Source organism: Molothrus ater, chromosome 15 (genome assembly GCF_012460135.2).
Source record: "Molothrus ater isolate BHLD 08-10-18 breed brown headed cowbird chromosome 15, BPBGC_Mater_1.1, whole genome shotgun sequence".
In the NCBI taxonomy this organism is placed as follows: Eukaryota; Metazoa; Chordata; class Aves; order Passeriformes; family Icteridae; genus Molothrus; species Molothrus ater.
The window spans coordinates 2698429-2713255 of NC_050492.2; the positions used below are offsets into that span (position 1 = coordinate 2698429).

General features: G+C 58.5%; 1 protein-coding gene across 1 annotated transcript; it reads right to left on the bottom strand.

Moving 5' to 3' along the window:
* Nucleotides 1–291: 291 nt before the first annotated feature.
* LOC118692010 (protocadherin-10-like) lies at nt 292–5813 on the bottom strand. Its single transcript, XM_054516449.1, is given in 5 exon segments — nt 292–1746; nt 1937–2019; nt 2123–2190; nt 3338–5080; nt 5082–5813. Coding segments are annotated over 5 exon segments (2901 nt in total). The 3' UTR covers nt 292–1471.
* Nucleotides 5814–14827: the final 9014 nt, after the last annotated feature.

Here is a 14827-nt window from a genome sequence, read left to right on the forward strand (position 1 = left end):
TGCAAATCTCCCCCTGCCCGAGCTGGAGCATTGAGCAAGGAGCTGTGTGACATCTCCAGCTCCTTCTGGCCATGACCCCAAAGTGCTCCTGAGTCCAGGGAAGGAGGGAAGGGGACCTTGAGCCCCCAGAACCCAGGTGAAGTGAATAAAATGAGCTCTAGGCACAAAAGGAGCTCTCTGCTCCAGAAGTCAGAAGGACAGACGTATTTCCTGGAGCTGGGAGTGCTGCTCCAGGAGCTGTGCAGCAACCCCTGCTGTTGTGTGCAACTCAGGGACAGCCAGGAGCCAGGGTGAGCTATTAAAATACAATTTATTGGTACAAATCAGACAGAGTGAAACAAACTCAGTTTAGAAAGAGCTGTCATGTTCTGCACAGATGGATTCAAAATGAACTGTCCCATGACCAGAGCAATTGGCAATGATGGCAGACAGACTGGTGGACAGGTGCAGGGTGCACAAGGCAGGGGAGAGACTGTGCTGGGGCTGGAGCCCTGCCCTTGAGGGCTCCTGACTGCCAGCTAAAGGTTCTAAAAGAGAAACAGGGCACACTTGGAGATGTTTGTCCTGTGCAGGTGGGGCCCCCAGTGCACCAGAGCAGGGGTTCCTCCAGGCATTCAGGACTTGGGGAACACAGAGATCCAAGTGAGGGCAGGGGCTGGAGGGAAGAGACCTGTGCTGGGGTCATTCCAATGGTTGGAAACTGCTTTTCATTCAGATGATATTGCCTTGGGCTAGAGAGCTACCCAGCAGGGCCTCACGTTGTGCATCTCTCAGGTGCTGAAGCTGGCAGCCCCTCTGGCCATGCAGTCCGTGTGTGCTGCTCCTGAGCAAGGCTGGCTCTGCCCTGGACCTGGGCTGTGTCCAGCCCTGCAAGTGTTGGGTCAGGGCTGGAAGAGAAGCACTCATGAACATTGGGGTTTTGTACTCATTTCCCAGGGAAAACAGACACCAATTGCTGCTCTGGACATGCAACACATCCTGCTGGATCTCAGGGACAGAACAATGGTCACTGCCCCAGTGGGTAAGGTCAGGCTTGGCTGAACCAGGCCTGGTCTGCACACACTTTCCATGCCTAGTGGGACAGAGATACAGGCATGCAGCTCAGTACATTCACACAGCCAGACAAGACAAAGAAGTGACCATGTTTACAGAGATTAAAGGTCCCTAGGGGGACATGGGAATGGGTAAACTCAAGGCAGATTTGCTTAAATCTGGTCATATGGACCTCAAACAGCACCTGCTGCCAATACAGCTCTGCAAGATGAGATGGGAGAAACTCCCCTCGCCACCACCCCCCAGTCCCTGTAATTTTCAGTCTCTTGCTCCTTAAATCCTTCCCACATGCTCTGTTGAGCCACTCTCCCAGCATCTCCATAAAGTCTTGAGTGGTCCATACATGGAGGTGTGTGCTGTGGGTGGACCTGGCAGCTGAAATAATGCAGAAGATTCCAAGGATAGAGCCATCCAGGCTCTATTTCAGGTCGTTGTTGATAACCACACTGTCATGCATGTCACAGTAAGTTGTCATCTTCTTCCTCTTGCCAAAGGTGGAGAAGCTGTTTTTGTTCTCCCGGCCCGGGAAGAGGGGCCCATCCTTGCTGGAGAGCAGAGTGGGGGTGCCAGGGATGTAAACGTTGTGCTGATAATCCAGGGCTGGGTACAAGGGGCTGTAGTGGGGTGTCCAGATGCTGTTGGGGCCTGCTGAAGCCTTCTGAAACTCTGGAGAAAAAATGAGTGAAAGATTGGCTCAGGTCACATCCACATCCCAGGATGCAAGTCCTGTGTCACCAGCCTCCATCCTGGTGCCTGCACACCCCTTCCACCCACAAAACTTCACCACTGCAAGGAACAGGGGTGTGATGCCCCCACTGCACCTCCAAAAGCAACCAGAGGGTCTGGTCATGCCAGCCCCAGTATCCCAATACCAACCAGAGACAGGGGGTCACCAGTGTGCACAGCCTCTCGTGCTCCTTCTGGAGGGCTCTACGGATTTCCCCCACATCTTCCAAGCTCTGGGAGCTAAAGAGAAGAGACTGGTTCAAAGCTGTGTGGGACATAACCTCCCCATTCCCATATCCCCCTTCCACTTGCTTCCCCTGTTCCCCAGTGCTGCATTTGGTACCTTTTCAGGGCAGGTCTCTGTGTGCTCTGTGTGACTGGAGGCAGCCACTCCGTGTTGGGCTGCTTGGCCTGGAAAACACAGGGAAGAGCAAGGCTGGTTATTGGGAGCCTCTGTCAATCAGCCCTGGGACCCTTTGTCAAAAAACCCAGCCCTGCCAGCACAAGGCTTCAGCAGGCAGGGATGCAGGATCACATCTCCACTTCCCTGTGTCCTTTGTGGAGAATCAAGCAGCACATTCCTGTTCTGGGGAAACTGAGACAGCATGGAATCAGCCTGTTCCCTCCTGGACCTTCCTCACCCTCCTGAGATATGGGGGTGGTTCTGGGCTTGTCCTCTGTCTCTGGGGGTTTTAAGCCTGTCATTCTGGGAAGAGACAGGTGGTTTTCCTATTCCTGCTAATTTTCAAAAGCCTTTCTTCATGTGCAATGTTTACTTAGCCCAGGTCTGAGGTACTAAATGGTGAGAGATGCAGAAATCAGCTGTGTGCTTGATGTCCCAGGAGGGTTGCAAAAGCTGCAGAAAATCTAATTAAGTATTAGAGAAGAGAGTCCAGGGGTGCAAGGAGACACGTGGAGAGACTCTCTTGGCAGAGAGTCCTGGGCTCTCCTCGGAAGGGCTGGTTTATTAAAAGTCAGACATAAGTGGATTAGACGCCTCATCACTCTCCATCCTTGTAATCGTGTTTTGGAGGGTCTTTCATTGGGAAAATTAGACATTCCTCATTTCAATACCTAACAAATGTTGACATCAAAATCCTGCCCCGCAGACCCCACTCCCTGCCTGCTGGCACAGCCGGGTGCAGAGCAGCCAGGCCCGGGACACTGCGGGCCCTGCCAGCACAGGGCGGCGGCAGAGCAGCAGCGATGCTCCCACTGTCCCAGTGTGAATTGTTTACCCGCGCCAAGGAGAAGCCACCCCCACTATCCCACGGCCCCCAGGGCACTGGAGCATCTCTGTTGCCTCTAATGGGTACAAAAGACGGTGAGAAGGGATTTCCTCTCGCCTCAGCCGAGCCCGGCACTCCCCCGGTAATTAGACCCGTCGGGAAGCTCGGTGGAGATCCCGCTGCCTGACGGCTCCTAATTCCCGCACTGATCAAAGGCTCCGGTTGTTCTCTGGGAGAAGCCGTGCCTGGCTTCCCTCGTGGCAGAGGCTGAGGGAGGGGGCTGGGGGGACCTGCGGAGTGCTGCTAAGCACTGCTGGGCGTGACGTTACCTCTTTGGAGACCTGGAGATGCTGCTCTGGCCGGGACCGCTTCCCGGGGTCCTTCTCATTGTTCCGGGGAGGGCTGCAGGGTTTGAGGAACATGAAGTCACTCTGAGCAGACTCAGGACCAAGGCAGACCTTGTAGCAGTAGCCTGGGGGGCCGCCCGCAGGCACATCAAGGCAGGTGGCAGCCGCGGTCCCTGCAGGGGGCTGCGCCGTCAGGTTGGAAGTCTTCAGGCCCTCAGAGGAGGGTCTGGACCCGGGACAGCAGTGACAGCGAGGTGGCGAGCAGCTGCCCCCCTGGCGGGAACGCCGCTCGCCGCGGCAGCGAATGGCTGTGAGAATGAGGATGGCGAGGAGGAAGGTGAAGGAGATGGAGCCCAGGGAGACAAGGAGATAGAGGGTGAGCGGGGAGGATGAGGAGACCTCTGGAGGGAGGCTGAACTCGCTGAAGTCAGAGAGAGTCTGGGGCATGGTCTCCACCACCGAAAGCAGGAGGGACACGGTGGCAGAGAGGGCTGGCTGCCCCCCGTCCCGCACCTGCACCACCAGCTGCTGCCGGCTGGCATCCTGCTCCAGAAAGGAGCGCAGCGTGCGCAGCTCCCCCGTGTCGGGCGCCACGCTGAAGAGGGTGAAGTCAGTAGCCTGGAGGAGCTGGTAGGAGAGGCGAGAGTTCAGCCCCGCGTCCGCATCCACCGCCGACACCGTGCCCACGAGGTAGCCGGGCCTGGCCGAACGCGGCACCAGCTCGGTGGCAACGGAGCCGTTGCGCGGCATGGGGGAAACGATGACCGGGGCGTTGTCGTTCTGGTCCAACACAAAGATGTGCACGGTGACGTTGGCACTGAGTGGGGGAAACCCCGCGTCCTGCGCTTGCACCTGGATCTGGAAGCTGCGGATCTGCTCGTAGTCGAGGGAGCGCAGGGCGTACATGTGCCCGCTGTCTGAGTTGATAGACACGTAGGTGCCCACGGGCATGCCGTGGATGTGCCCGTCGGCAATGGAGTAGGACAGGTAGGCGTTTTGCTGGCAGTCGGGGTCTAACGCGCTGACAGAGCAGATGGAGGCGCCTGGTGCGTTGTTCTCCATCACGTAGACGCTGTAGGAGGGCTGGAGGAAGCGCGGGGCGTTGTCGTTCACATCAGACACGGGGATGGTGAGGGTGCTGCGGGTCAGCAGGGCAGGTGAGCCCATGTCCCGAGCCGTGATGCTCACGTTGTACTCGGGCACGAGCTCCCTGTCCAGCGCTTGCGTGGTCACCAGCGTGTAGTAGTTCCGGAAGGAGGAGCGGAGCTCGAATGGCACATTGGGGCCGACCTCACAGCTCACACGCCCATTGTCCCCAGAGTCCCGGTCCAGAACACTGATGACAGCGATCACAGTGCCTGGGGGGGCATCCTCCAGCACGGGTGTGGACACTGAGGTGAGGGTCACCTCTGGCGCATTGTCATTGACATCAAGGAGGTGCACGAGCACCCTGCAGTGCACAGCCACAGCCGAGGGCCCGCGGTCCTTGGCTTGCACGTAGAGCTCGTGGAGGCTGGCCCGCTCATAGTCCAGGCGGCCCTTCAGCAGCACCTGCCCGCTCCGGGGCTCCACGTGGAAGAGCTCCCGGACACGTGGCGGTGCGTGCCCACTGAAGGAGTACTCAATCTCCCCGTTGGGGCCCTCATCCAGGTCAGTGGCATTGAGCTGGATGACCAGAGTGCCAGCAGGAGCGTCCTCAGGAAGGCTCACACCGTAGGAGGGCTGGCTCAAAGGCAGGCACGTTGTCGTTGGCGTCCAGCACGGTGACGAGGATCTGAGCCGTGCCGGAGCGCTCGGGGACGCCGCCGTCGAGAGCGGTGAGCAGCACCCGGTGCACGCGTTGCTGCTCACGGTCCAGGGCGCGCTCCAGCACCAGCTCTGCAAACTTGCTGGCATCACTGCGTGTCTGCACCTCCAGTGAGAAGAAGCCATTGGGGCTGAGGCGGTAGGTGTGCACAGAGTTGGTGCCCACGTCAGGATCCTGGGCGCTCTCCAGGGGGAAGCGAGCACCGAGCACGGCAGACTCGGCCACCTCCAGCACATATTCCTGCCAAGGGAAGGTGGGTGCGTGGTCGTTGATGTCCAGCACCTCCACCTCGACGCGGTAGAGCTCCAGTGGGCTCTCGACGAGGAGCTGCAGGTGGAGCAGGCAGGTCCCCCCGGCCTCGCACACCTCCTCCCGGTCAATCCGCTCGTTCACAAAGAGGATCCCGTTCTCCAGGTTCACCTCCAGGTGCTGCCTGGCCCCGGCCCGCGACACGATGCGGAACCTCCGTGCTGACAGGGTGGACACATCCAGTCCCAGGTCCTCACCCAGGTTGGCCACGAAGGCTCCGTGCTCCAGCTCCTCCGGCACGGCGTAGCGCAGCTGCCCCCGCGCCGGGGGTCCGGCCAACAGGAGGAAGAGGAGGGAGCGGAGAAAGAGCTGCCCCCGCCCGGAGCCTGCTCCGGCCCCCATAGCCCCGCGGCAGTCCCGGGAACGAGGAGTCGCACCCGCGCCGCCGCCTCCGCCCTCGCCTTCGCTTGCCTCTTGCACTTTCAAAGAGTTGAGGGCTCCCGAGGGCGGCGGAGGAGGGCCTTGCCCGGAGCTGCGGGGCCGAACCGCGGCCACCGGCAGCGGCTTAACCCTTTCTTTGCTGGCCCCCGCAAGGGGCTGCAATCCGGGGCCACAGCAGAATCTGTTTACCGGAGCCAGACGCACCTGAGGAGGGGACCACCTTCGGGGAGATCCCGTTAACGGCGGTGGGAGCTCCAGCAAGACCGATCGCTGCCCGGGGCACCGGTATTACCCCGCAGATGCTGCGTTCGGACCCGCGGTAGATTAAGAGGAGCCCAGATCGCGGCTGCTGCCAAATCCCCCGGCCGCGTCCCCCGCCGTGCCGGTCCTAACCTTTACCAGATGGTTAAGCCCCTCCAGACTTGATTACATTTCCCTGCACACCGTTTTCCTTGTAATGCGGAGTTTTTAATTACAGGAGCAGGGGGATTACAGCCCTGGATAAAGCTGAGCCCATCAGCGCGGAGGCACAGAGACCCCCCCCCCCCGCCCCTTCTTTCCCTGCCTCCTTCCCACCCCCGACACCCCGCTTGCCCACGGCCCCGCGTCCCAAATCCCGCTCCCCCACTCCCCCACCGGGCACCCCAGTGTCAGCCCCCTCGGGCTCTCGGCTCACGACCCTGCCCAGAGACCCCCGGATCTGCCTCTCCACACCCCCAGCCGTGCCCCCACCGCGGGCACAAACTTTCCGCCCCCAGCGGAGGGGGAGGCGGGAGCAGAGCGAGCCGCGAGTCCCCCGCCGGCCCCCGAAGCGCGACAGACGGCGGCCCCTGCGCCCCCCCTTCCCCTCCCCGCCCCGGTACCGCTCACGGTCCCTCCGCCGGCCGATCCGTTCTCCCCGCAGACCCGTCTCCAGCCGCCGCCGCGCCCGGGCAGCTCCGTGAGTCGCCTCCCACCGTCGCCGTCCCCGGGGGCGCTCGGTAACGGGACGGGGCGGCCGCTGCCCCCGCCCCGCGGCTGCTCAGGGTGCGGATAATCCCCTAACGATCCAGTTAAAGGCTCGAAGGGGCTCGCAGCCGCTTTAGCCGGGCACTGATATTTCACCGCCTTTGTCCCTCCTCACCGGTCCCCGCTGGGAAGGGAACGGCCGGCCCCAACCGCTCCCCCCACCTTGCTCCCCACGGGGACCCGAGTGGGAAGCAGGATGCAGAGCCGACCAGGAGACCGGAGGAGGCAGGAGGCGGCGGAGCTGGTGGGGTTTGTCGGGCTGGGAAAAGGATTTGGTCCCTGGGAGTGCAGCGAGACCCACGCGGGACGTGCCGCGCTCGTGGGGTCGCCGGTCGGGGAGGAGGGCAGGCAGGGCGGGCAGGTGGAAGGAGCGGAGCGCCTGGGGCACGCGTGGGCTCGGGCCGCTCGCGGGTGGAATCGGGACGGCTCCCGGTAAGTGAAGCCCAGCCCGCATCGGCAGCGCCGGTCACTGCCAGCCTGTCCCCCGCGCCATCTCCCACGCCAAGACCACCCCTGGCGGCGGCGTTGTCACCCCCGCCCCGATCTGTTTCTTTCTAATCCCCCTCCAATCCCCGATTTGCGCCCCCCCTGCTCGCCCCCCTCTCTCCGTCCATCACCGCCCAGCCCTGCCGGGGCTGAGATGCCGGAGGTGGGATGGAGCGGGTATTGCTCCTCCGGGAACCCCCTCGGGTGCTGCTCAGGCCAGAGGGGGATTGCGGGTGGGGGTGAGACGGGACACAGAAATTTTCGGGGGTCTTATTTCATTCCCTCCAGTCTTTCCCCCGTCTCCGACCAAACGCATTCTGCAAAATCATTGGAGCGGCTCCGGTCCTATTGTTTGATTGAGAGTAAAATATTCACCACCACCTCCTGCTCCCCCAGGTGCACCGGCAGGATCCGAGCCCCCCCCGGCTCCCTGCCCGGTCCTTCCCGCCCTTCTCCAGCTCTGCTTGGTAAGGTTCCCCCCACCCTGCACATCTTCATCTCTGCTTCCTTTGGGGAGGGAACCGTGTCATGTCCCCCCTTGCTTCCCTCCCCTAAGGGAGATCATAGGATAGTCCCATTCTGTTCCTTTCCCTCATCTCCCCAGACCTTGTAGTCCCTTCTAGCTCCCCTCCCAGACCCCACGATTCCAGAGGACCAAGGTCAAATGGGGTGGGGGGGTGGGAGGGGTTAGGGAGAACAGACTTGTTCCAGGGATCCCTTTCCTGAAGGAAATGGCTCGGGCTGGGGGTGCTACAGGGGGGTGAGGAATCCAAAGAAGGAAGAGCCTTTTTTGGGGGGAACATAGCAGAGGAGGGTGAGCAGCAGGATGAGGGGGGATGGAGTGGGGACAGTGCACCACTAACACCCCACTCCATACCCTACAGGTTTTAAGGCCCCTCTTGTGGTGCAGAATAGTGCTCAGCTGCCAGCCCTGTTCTCCCGGGGTAGGGAATCAGGATGCGGCTAGGAGGCTGTTTTTGGAAAATGCTGGAAGCTACAGGGGTTCTGTCTCTCTGAGATGCCTTGGCACAGGCGGGCGGGTGGCCAGCTGCCTCAGGTCAGCACTGACGAGCCTTGGCAAGGCCAGCCGGGGAGATCAGGGTGGGATGTGGGATGCAGCAGGAGACGCCGCAGGTTGAGCTGCCTTGGAAAAGTCACGCAGAGAGCAAAGGACTGGGGGGGGGGGACACACACAACAACACTCAGCTGCCTGTGGGCACTAAACCTTGCCCAGCCACCACCGCCACTCCATTTTCCTGCCTGCTGCGTTCGGGGGCAGCAGAAGGGGCTGAGAGAAGCGCGGTCCCTGCCAGAGCACAGAGCTCCTCCCCCAGCTGCCCAGGGCGGCCTCTGCCCAGCCGTGCATGCGGCTGCTCCCCCCTCGCTCCGAGGCTTGTGGTGCCCAAGAGGGCAAACACAGTGGGAAGGGGGGGGGGGTCTCCTGGTGGGAATGAGAGCAGCCCTGGCCCTGCAGCTGGGAAGTCACTCTGGGGTTGCTTCTGTAGGGTCTGGTGCTGGGGATTCAGTCTGTGAAGCCACAACGCTCTCCGCAGCAGGATGCCCTGAGCAGAGCTCCTTCCACTTCAAAACTTTGGTTCCCTGCCTTGCCTTGGGAGGAAAATCACTGTCCTGAAGGGGATGGTGGCTGTCTTGGCATGTTTATCAGGGCTGGTGGGCACTCTGCCTGCCCTTGTGTGCTGGGATGCAAGATATGACACATGCCCATCTCCTTTCAGAAGTGCACAGGGATGGGATGAGAGAATAGGGGCATGAGCTGGAGAAAGGAAATTATCATTAAGGAAAAAAATCTTCACCATGAAGGTGTCACAGGGACCAGATTGGGGTGGGGATTGTCATCCTGGAGATCCTCCTGAGCTGCCAAATCTAGCTCTGAGTAGGGATGCTCCAGGGTCCTCCAGATGTCCCAACACCACTGTGAACCTGGAAAGTCCCAGTCACTGAGCAGAGGTCACCAAAGCAAGAGAAAGAGCTGCCCAAAGGGCCCAGGCTTGCAGAGCACAGGTCCCAGATTTGTCAGGAGCCACTTCTCCTCACAGGCACCATGCCCAGGGATGGATGGAGCAATGAAGGATGCCAGGACTCCATTCCCACTGGAAGTCCTTGTCTATGGGCTTTGCTCTGCAAGGTGCTGGAGTTGCTTACCACCCTCCTCTTCCTCTGCAGTGGTGCAGGAAGAACTTTTGCACCAGGCATGATGTGTTTATGAAGTTCCAGGGGGTTTTTATGTGAGGAGATGTCCCTGAGGTGACCAACTCAAGGCTTACTACTGGTAGCAGGCACTTGACTCTCCTGGCCCAGACAGACACACAAAGGGACAACTCCCCCAGTCCCTTTGCCAGGGACAGATGGAAACTGAAACAGGCTCAGCTCTGAGCAGACCCTCTCTAGCTGTCACCTTCTTTTGAGCATTTCCAGTGGGGCCCAGTCCTGCTCAGCCTCTGAGGGAGCAGTTCTGACTCCCTGTAGGACACAGACTTCAATGGCAGCTCAGGAAGCCAAGTCTCTCCCCCTGTTCTGCAGGGGTGGGAATTTCTTGCAAACCCAAGCTGCCAAAGGAGCTGCTCTCATGGCTGGTGTCTTGTTCCACTTGAATAACAGACTTGGCACCCAAAGCAAAAGAAGGGGTATGTCCCCATTATCCTGAGGGCTGGGACTACTCACTTTGCTGTGGGCATCCTCTTAGAGGGTCTCCCTAAATTGCCCTGAGGGAATGTCTCCTTCCTGCTGGGAAGGAAGAAGGAACAGTGAGCAGGAAAGAAAGGTGGGCAACAGTGTGATGAGTGCCTGGGGGAAGAGCAGCTTTGTGAGAGAGGAGGTGATACCTCTCCTCTGTCAGGCACCAGTGTGACTGGTGTTGGAATATTATGCACAACTCTAGTGCCTGAAGTTCTGAAAGGTTAAAAAACTGATTTAAGGCTTGGAACAATACCCTATAGGGAGAAGTGTAAGTGAAACTGCCTCAGCTCTGTGGAGAAAGAAACCAGAGGAGAAATGATGGTAGGGCCAGGGAGGTGCTACCAGGAGGAAATGCTTTGGACAGTTAGAAGAAATGCAGAGCCATGGCTTCAGCCTGAGAGCTTCATGTACTGGGCAGTGAGAGGGGACCAAGCTGTCAGGACTTTTGATGGTGTCTATGTCTTTTGGTGTCCACAGATCCACGTGAAACAAAAGATTCCCATGTTGCCCACTGTATCATGCTAAAGTGGGAAGACTGAGTCTGGGAAGAGTGGTTCTGATTGATCTCACCTCCTCCAGCAGAGAAACCACTGCAGCTCTTCTACTCATGTTGAAGCTGCGTCCCCAGTGAGGAGGCCAAGGGGCAGAAGTCAGAGTGGATGTTTCCTCTCCTCACAGACATCTTGCATCAACACCCAACCAAAAACTGTGTGCCTGCAGTTCACATTGAATCCCACATCCCTGGGATAGGTTGGTGGTTTCAGAAGGGAAAGGCATGGAAAGGCATGAAAAGGCATGTTCTTCTTTCTCCCCATTTCTAAAATGTAATTCTTCCAGTCCTGGACAGTTATGGGGATGTTTCCTGCTTCCCTGTCCCTTCTTTCACTTCATTTCTCTGTCTCCATTCCCAGGGCAGGGACCACCTCTACCCTCCCACTCTCCCCTGGCCCGTGCCAGGGACTTTGCCTCCCTGAGACACACCCCACCATCCCCATCTTCTCCAGGGAGCTTTGCAGATCCTCCAGGCCTCCCTTTTCTCCCCCACCAGCCCTACTTCTTTCCTCTCTGTCTGAGAGATCAGTCATCGAGGGTGTCAACGCACACGCACCCGACTCCCCCGGGAGGATGGGGAGCTGCAAGCTGGGGGTGGTGTTCTGCTGCAAGGAGGCAAAGCTGCCATCAGCAGCTGCTTTGATCTGGAGACAATTACAGATGAGTGTAGGACCCTGCTCCACTCAGCCAATAAATAATGGAATTTCTGTGTTGACACAGACAGATTTCCCCCAAACTGTCAGAGAAGGGGAGACGGAGTGAGTGAACGGGAGCCTGAGAGGCTGGAGGGAAGGGGAGAGAAGCAGGAAGGGGAAGGAATGAAGTGGGCCTGTGGGAAAACAGGGAGAAGGGAAAATAAAAAGAAGTTTGGGAAGGCAACACTGATGGGGGGAGCTGGGCAGGGAGGAGAAGAAGCCTAAGGAACACATATTTGTAGAGGGGAAGGAAAATCAAGACAGGAACTGTGGGTGGAAACGGAGCGGGGGGAGTGCTGCATACGCAGCTGGAAGCAGAGGGAAAAAAAATCTGAAGGTGGAAAAGAAAGAGAAGGAGGAACAAAGGCATGGCAGTGTCCCCGGGGCTCCCTGGCTGCCTGGCAGATCACACGCTCCCCGAGCAGGGACCGTATTCCCACAGCCCTGCACAGAGCGGCCCTGACCCCCCCGGGGCGCTCAGCGCTGCCGAGCCGGCATGGGAGGCACGCATGAGTTGGTGAAATGGTGCCACTGGTGTGCAGCCAACAGCAGAAATTTGCTCTGAGATCACAAGTCCCTGAAAAACCTCCTGCGGATGGCCTGTCCCCATGCTCCCCCTGCTCCTCCCCATCTCCCTCTCCCTGCTCCCTCTGCAGCCTGGAGCTGTTTGTTCTCTGCCTGGTGATGGTTTTGTACTTCACTTACGACAAAGCAAAACCTCCCTTGTGCTCAGGAGCCCCACACCGAGCCCAGCAGAAACCATCCATCCCTCCAGCAACCCTCCAACCTGGGTGCAGCAACAGACCTGACAGGGATGGGGGGGCACTGGGGTTGTCTCCTTCCTCCCAGTTTGGAACACTCAAGAGCCCTACTTGTTCCCTCTTGGCCCCATCTGTGGCCTGAGCTGGCTCAGCCCCAGAAATTTTGGAGTATGGCCCAACTTGCCAAGGTCTCCAGGCCAAGCACCACTTCACTGTGGGTGTCCCTGGCTCCCAGCTTGATCCTTTTTGCAAAAGCTGGCATTCAAGCTTCCCACCCAAGCTCCATATGGGATGCAAACACCTCCCAGGTCAGGGATTCTCCCCTCTATAAATCTTCACCTCACCCTATCTCTGCCTCCCACCTCTTCCTCAACCAATGCCCAGAGAAGTTGTGGCTGCTCCATCTCTGGAAGTGTCCAAGGCTGGGCTGTATGGGGCTTGGAGCCACCTGGGACAGTGGAAGGTGTCCCTGCCCATGGCAGGGGGTTGGAACTGGCTGATTTTCAAGGTTCCCTTCCAACCCAAACCATTCCAGGATCCTGTGATTCCTGTTCTCTTTCACAGTAGCCCCAGCTCTAATCAAGGGCTGAACCTTGCCCTGGCACAGATCAGATTCTCCCTCTTGTTGCCCCCACACAAGGAAGGCAGGACAGGATCAGATTGGGCCAAGCATTGACTGATCCAGGTGGCTCTCGGTACACAGCTCTCCACAGAGCTGGGAGGGGGCAGGAATTCTGCCTCTGGAGTTGTGTGGGATGGTGCCACAGCACTGATGGGACTGATGGCAGCTTGGGACACCCAGGAGCCTGGACAGAGCAGGGGGTGGTGGCACAGACTGCCAGCACCACAGCACCAGGTCAAAGCCAGGCAGGAGGGAGGGTTTCCAGGGATATTGCCTATGGATGTTGTTTAGCTTTAACACTGGCAAATGGCAGGAATGCCTGCCTAACTGGGGCAGCAGTAGCTTGTGGCCTGAGCAGTGGGAGGACTGGAGCTCCTGCCAAGCACTTAAATCTTTCAGGATGTAAAACTGGTGTAAATTGCTGAAAAAACAGGCCTTTCTGCTAATAAAGTCACAGGGAATGATTCAGCTAGCCCAGACAGGGTAACACACAGGGCCAGGCTGGGACCCCTTCTCCAGAATCACTTCAGATCCCTGGTCCCACTCATCTTACTGGGATGGTGGGAATGCTGCTGCTGCTCCTCGAGTCCCTAGCAGGATGCATAGAGAGTGAGGGGAAGGTGGTTTACAGGAGAGGGCGGGGTTGAGGAAGTGCCCAGAAGCCTCTCAGGGTGCCCAGGAAGGAAGGAAAGAAGAGCAGCTGGGTATTTGTGCTCAGCCCCTCCATGAGACCTCAGCCCTCATCCCAGGATGAGGCCAGGGAAGATGTCAGGAGAGGGGAAGTGGAAGTGGCAAGACAGATTTATGTTTTTTCTGGGGTCTGCTGTGATGCCTGAGTACTTCTCCAAACACTGCCATCAACAGTCAGTGGGATGGAGACAAGGGAGGTCAGCTCAAGCTGAGCACAGTCCCCAGCCTTCCTCCAGGTCTTCCATGCCACAGGTCACGAGGAAGCTGCACCTCTGCCCAGGCATTGGGAACAAGCACCAAGCTGGCTCCAAGACCTCAAAGCACTTTTACATTGGGAACAGGCAGGACATCCCAGCCTGGATGAGCAAACCATGCAAAACATCTCTCCTTACTCCACCAGATCCAGTTTTAAATTGTGGAAGAGCTAATGAGAACCAGCAGTGACAGAGCACCCCAGCCTTGTTCACTGGTGAGAAGAAGAAGGGGAGCTGCAGAGCTGGGTCTTCTCTCAAAGTAAAGCCCCAAGTCCTGACCCATCAGCACCTTAAATTCAACATGGAGATGGCAAATGCTAACAAGGAGTCATGGAGAGCCACTGCTCCAGATGGGGGGCTGAGAGCCAGGAGTTAACACCTCGCTAAGCAGTGGTGGGAGCAAAGAGTTAACATGGCTGGTAAAGGGAATGTTATCTGTCTCTTCTCTAAATATTATTTCCTCCCATGAAACCAGCTTTTCATCCTTGGCTAGAGGCAGCTCCCGCTGCTGGGAATCCAGCAGGAGCTTGTATCTGCTGCTGCACACACCACTGCTCCCAGCAAGCTGCCGAGACAAAGAGCTGCGCTCCCCTGGTGCCAGCAGCCCCAGCACGGGGAGCTGGGGCTGGGGCTTTGGCCCCCAGGGTGCAGGTGGCCTCGGGAAGGGCTTGGGGATGACAGGCTTTACACCAAAGAGGAATCTCGTTATTGAAAGCACTGCGCTGTGGAGGGATTTGCTCCCTGTCTTGCAGGGACAGGCAGGGCCCAGTGGCAGGAGGCTGTGCAAACCTCACCACCACCCCAGGAAGGTTTCTGTGGGGCTGCCCATTTCACACCTTGCCCCTTGGGTGTGCCAGGATGGACAAGATCAGGATACACCGTGGGAAAACCAAGACAGCAGTCACTGGCTCCAAAGTCACAAGCTGGAAAAGATGGGGGGTGTGGGGCAGCCTCTGCCCCTTTCTCAGCAGCATCAACTGAACAGCTGCATTGAGGGGCTGGGTGTCTGCAAAGCTGGTGGCTGGAATAAAATGGCTGCTGCTAAATCTTCTCTGAAACATCCTAAACTTTTAATGTGCATGAAAGCACGGCAGCATCCCTTTCGCACCCCGGAGGGCACAAAGGCGCGAGCGTCTCCGCTCTCCCATTCAGCCGGAGCCACGTGCTGCAGCCTGAACAGCGCCAGGAACGTGGCTGGAATGAAAGTCGC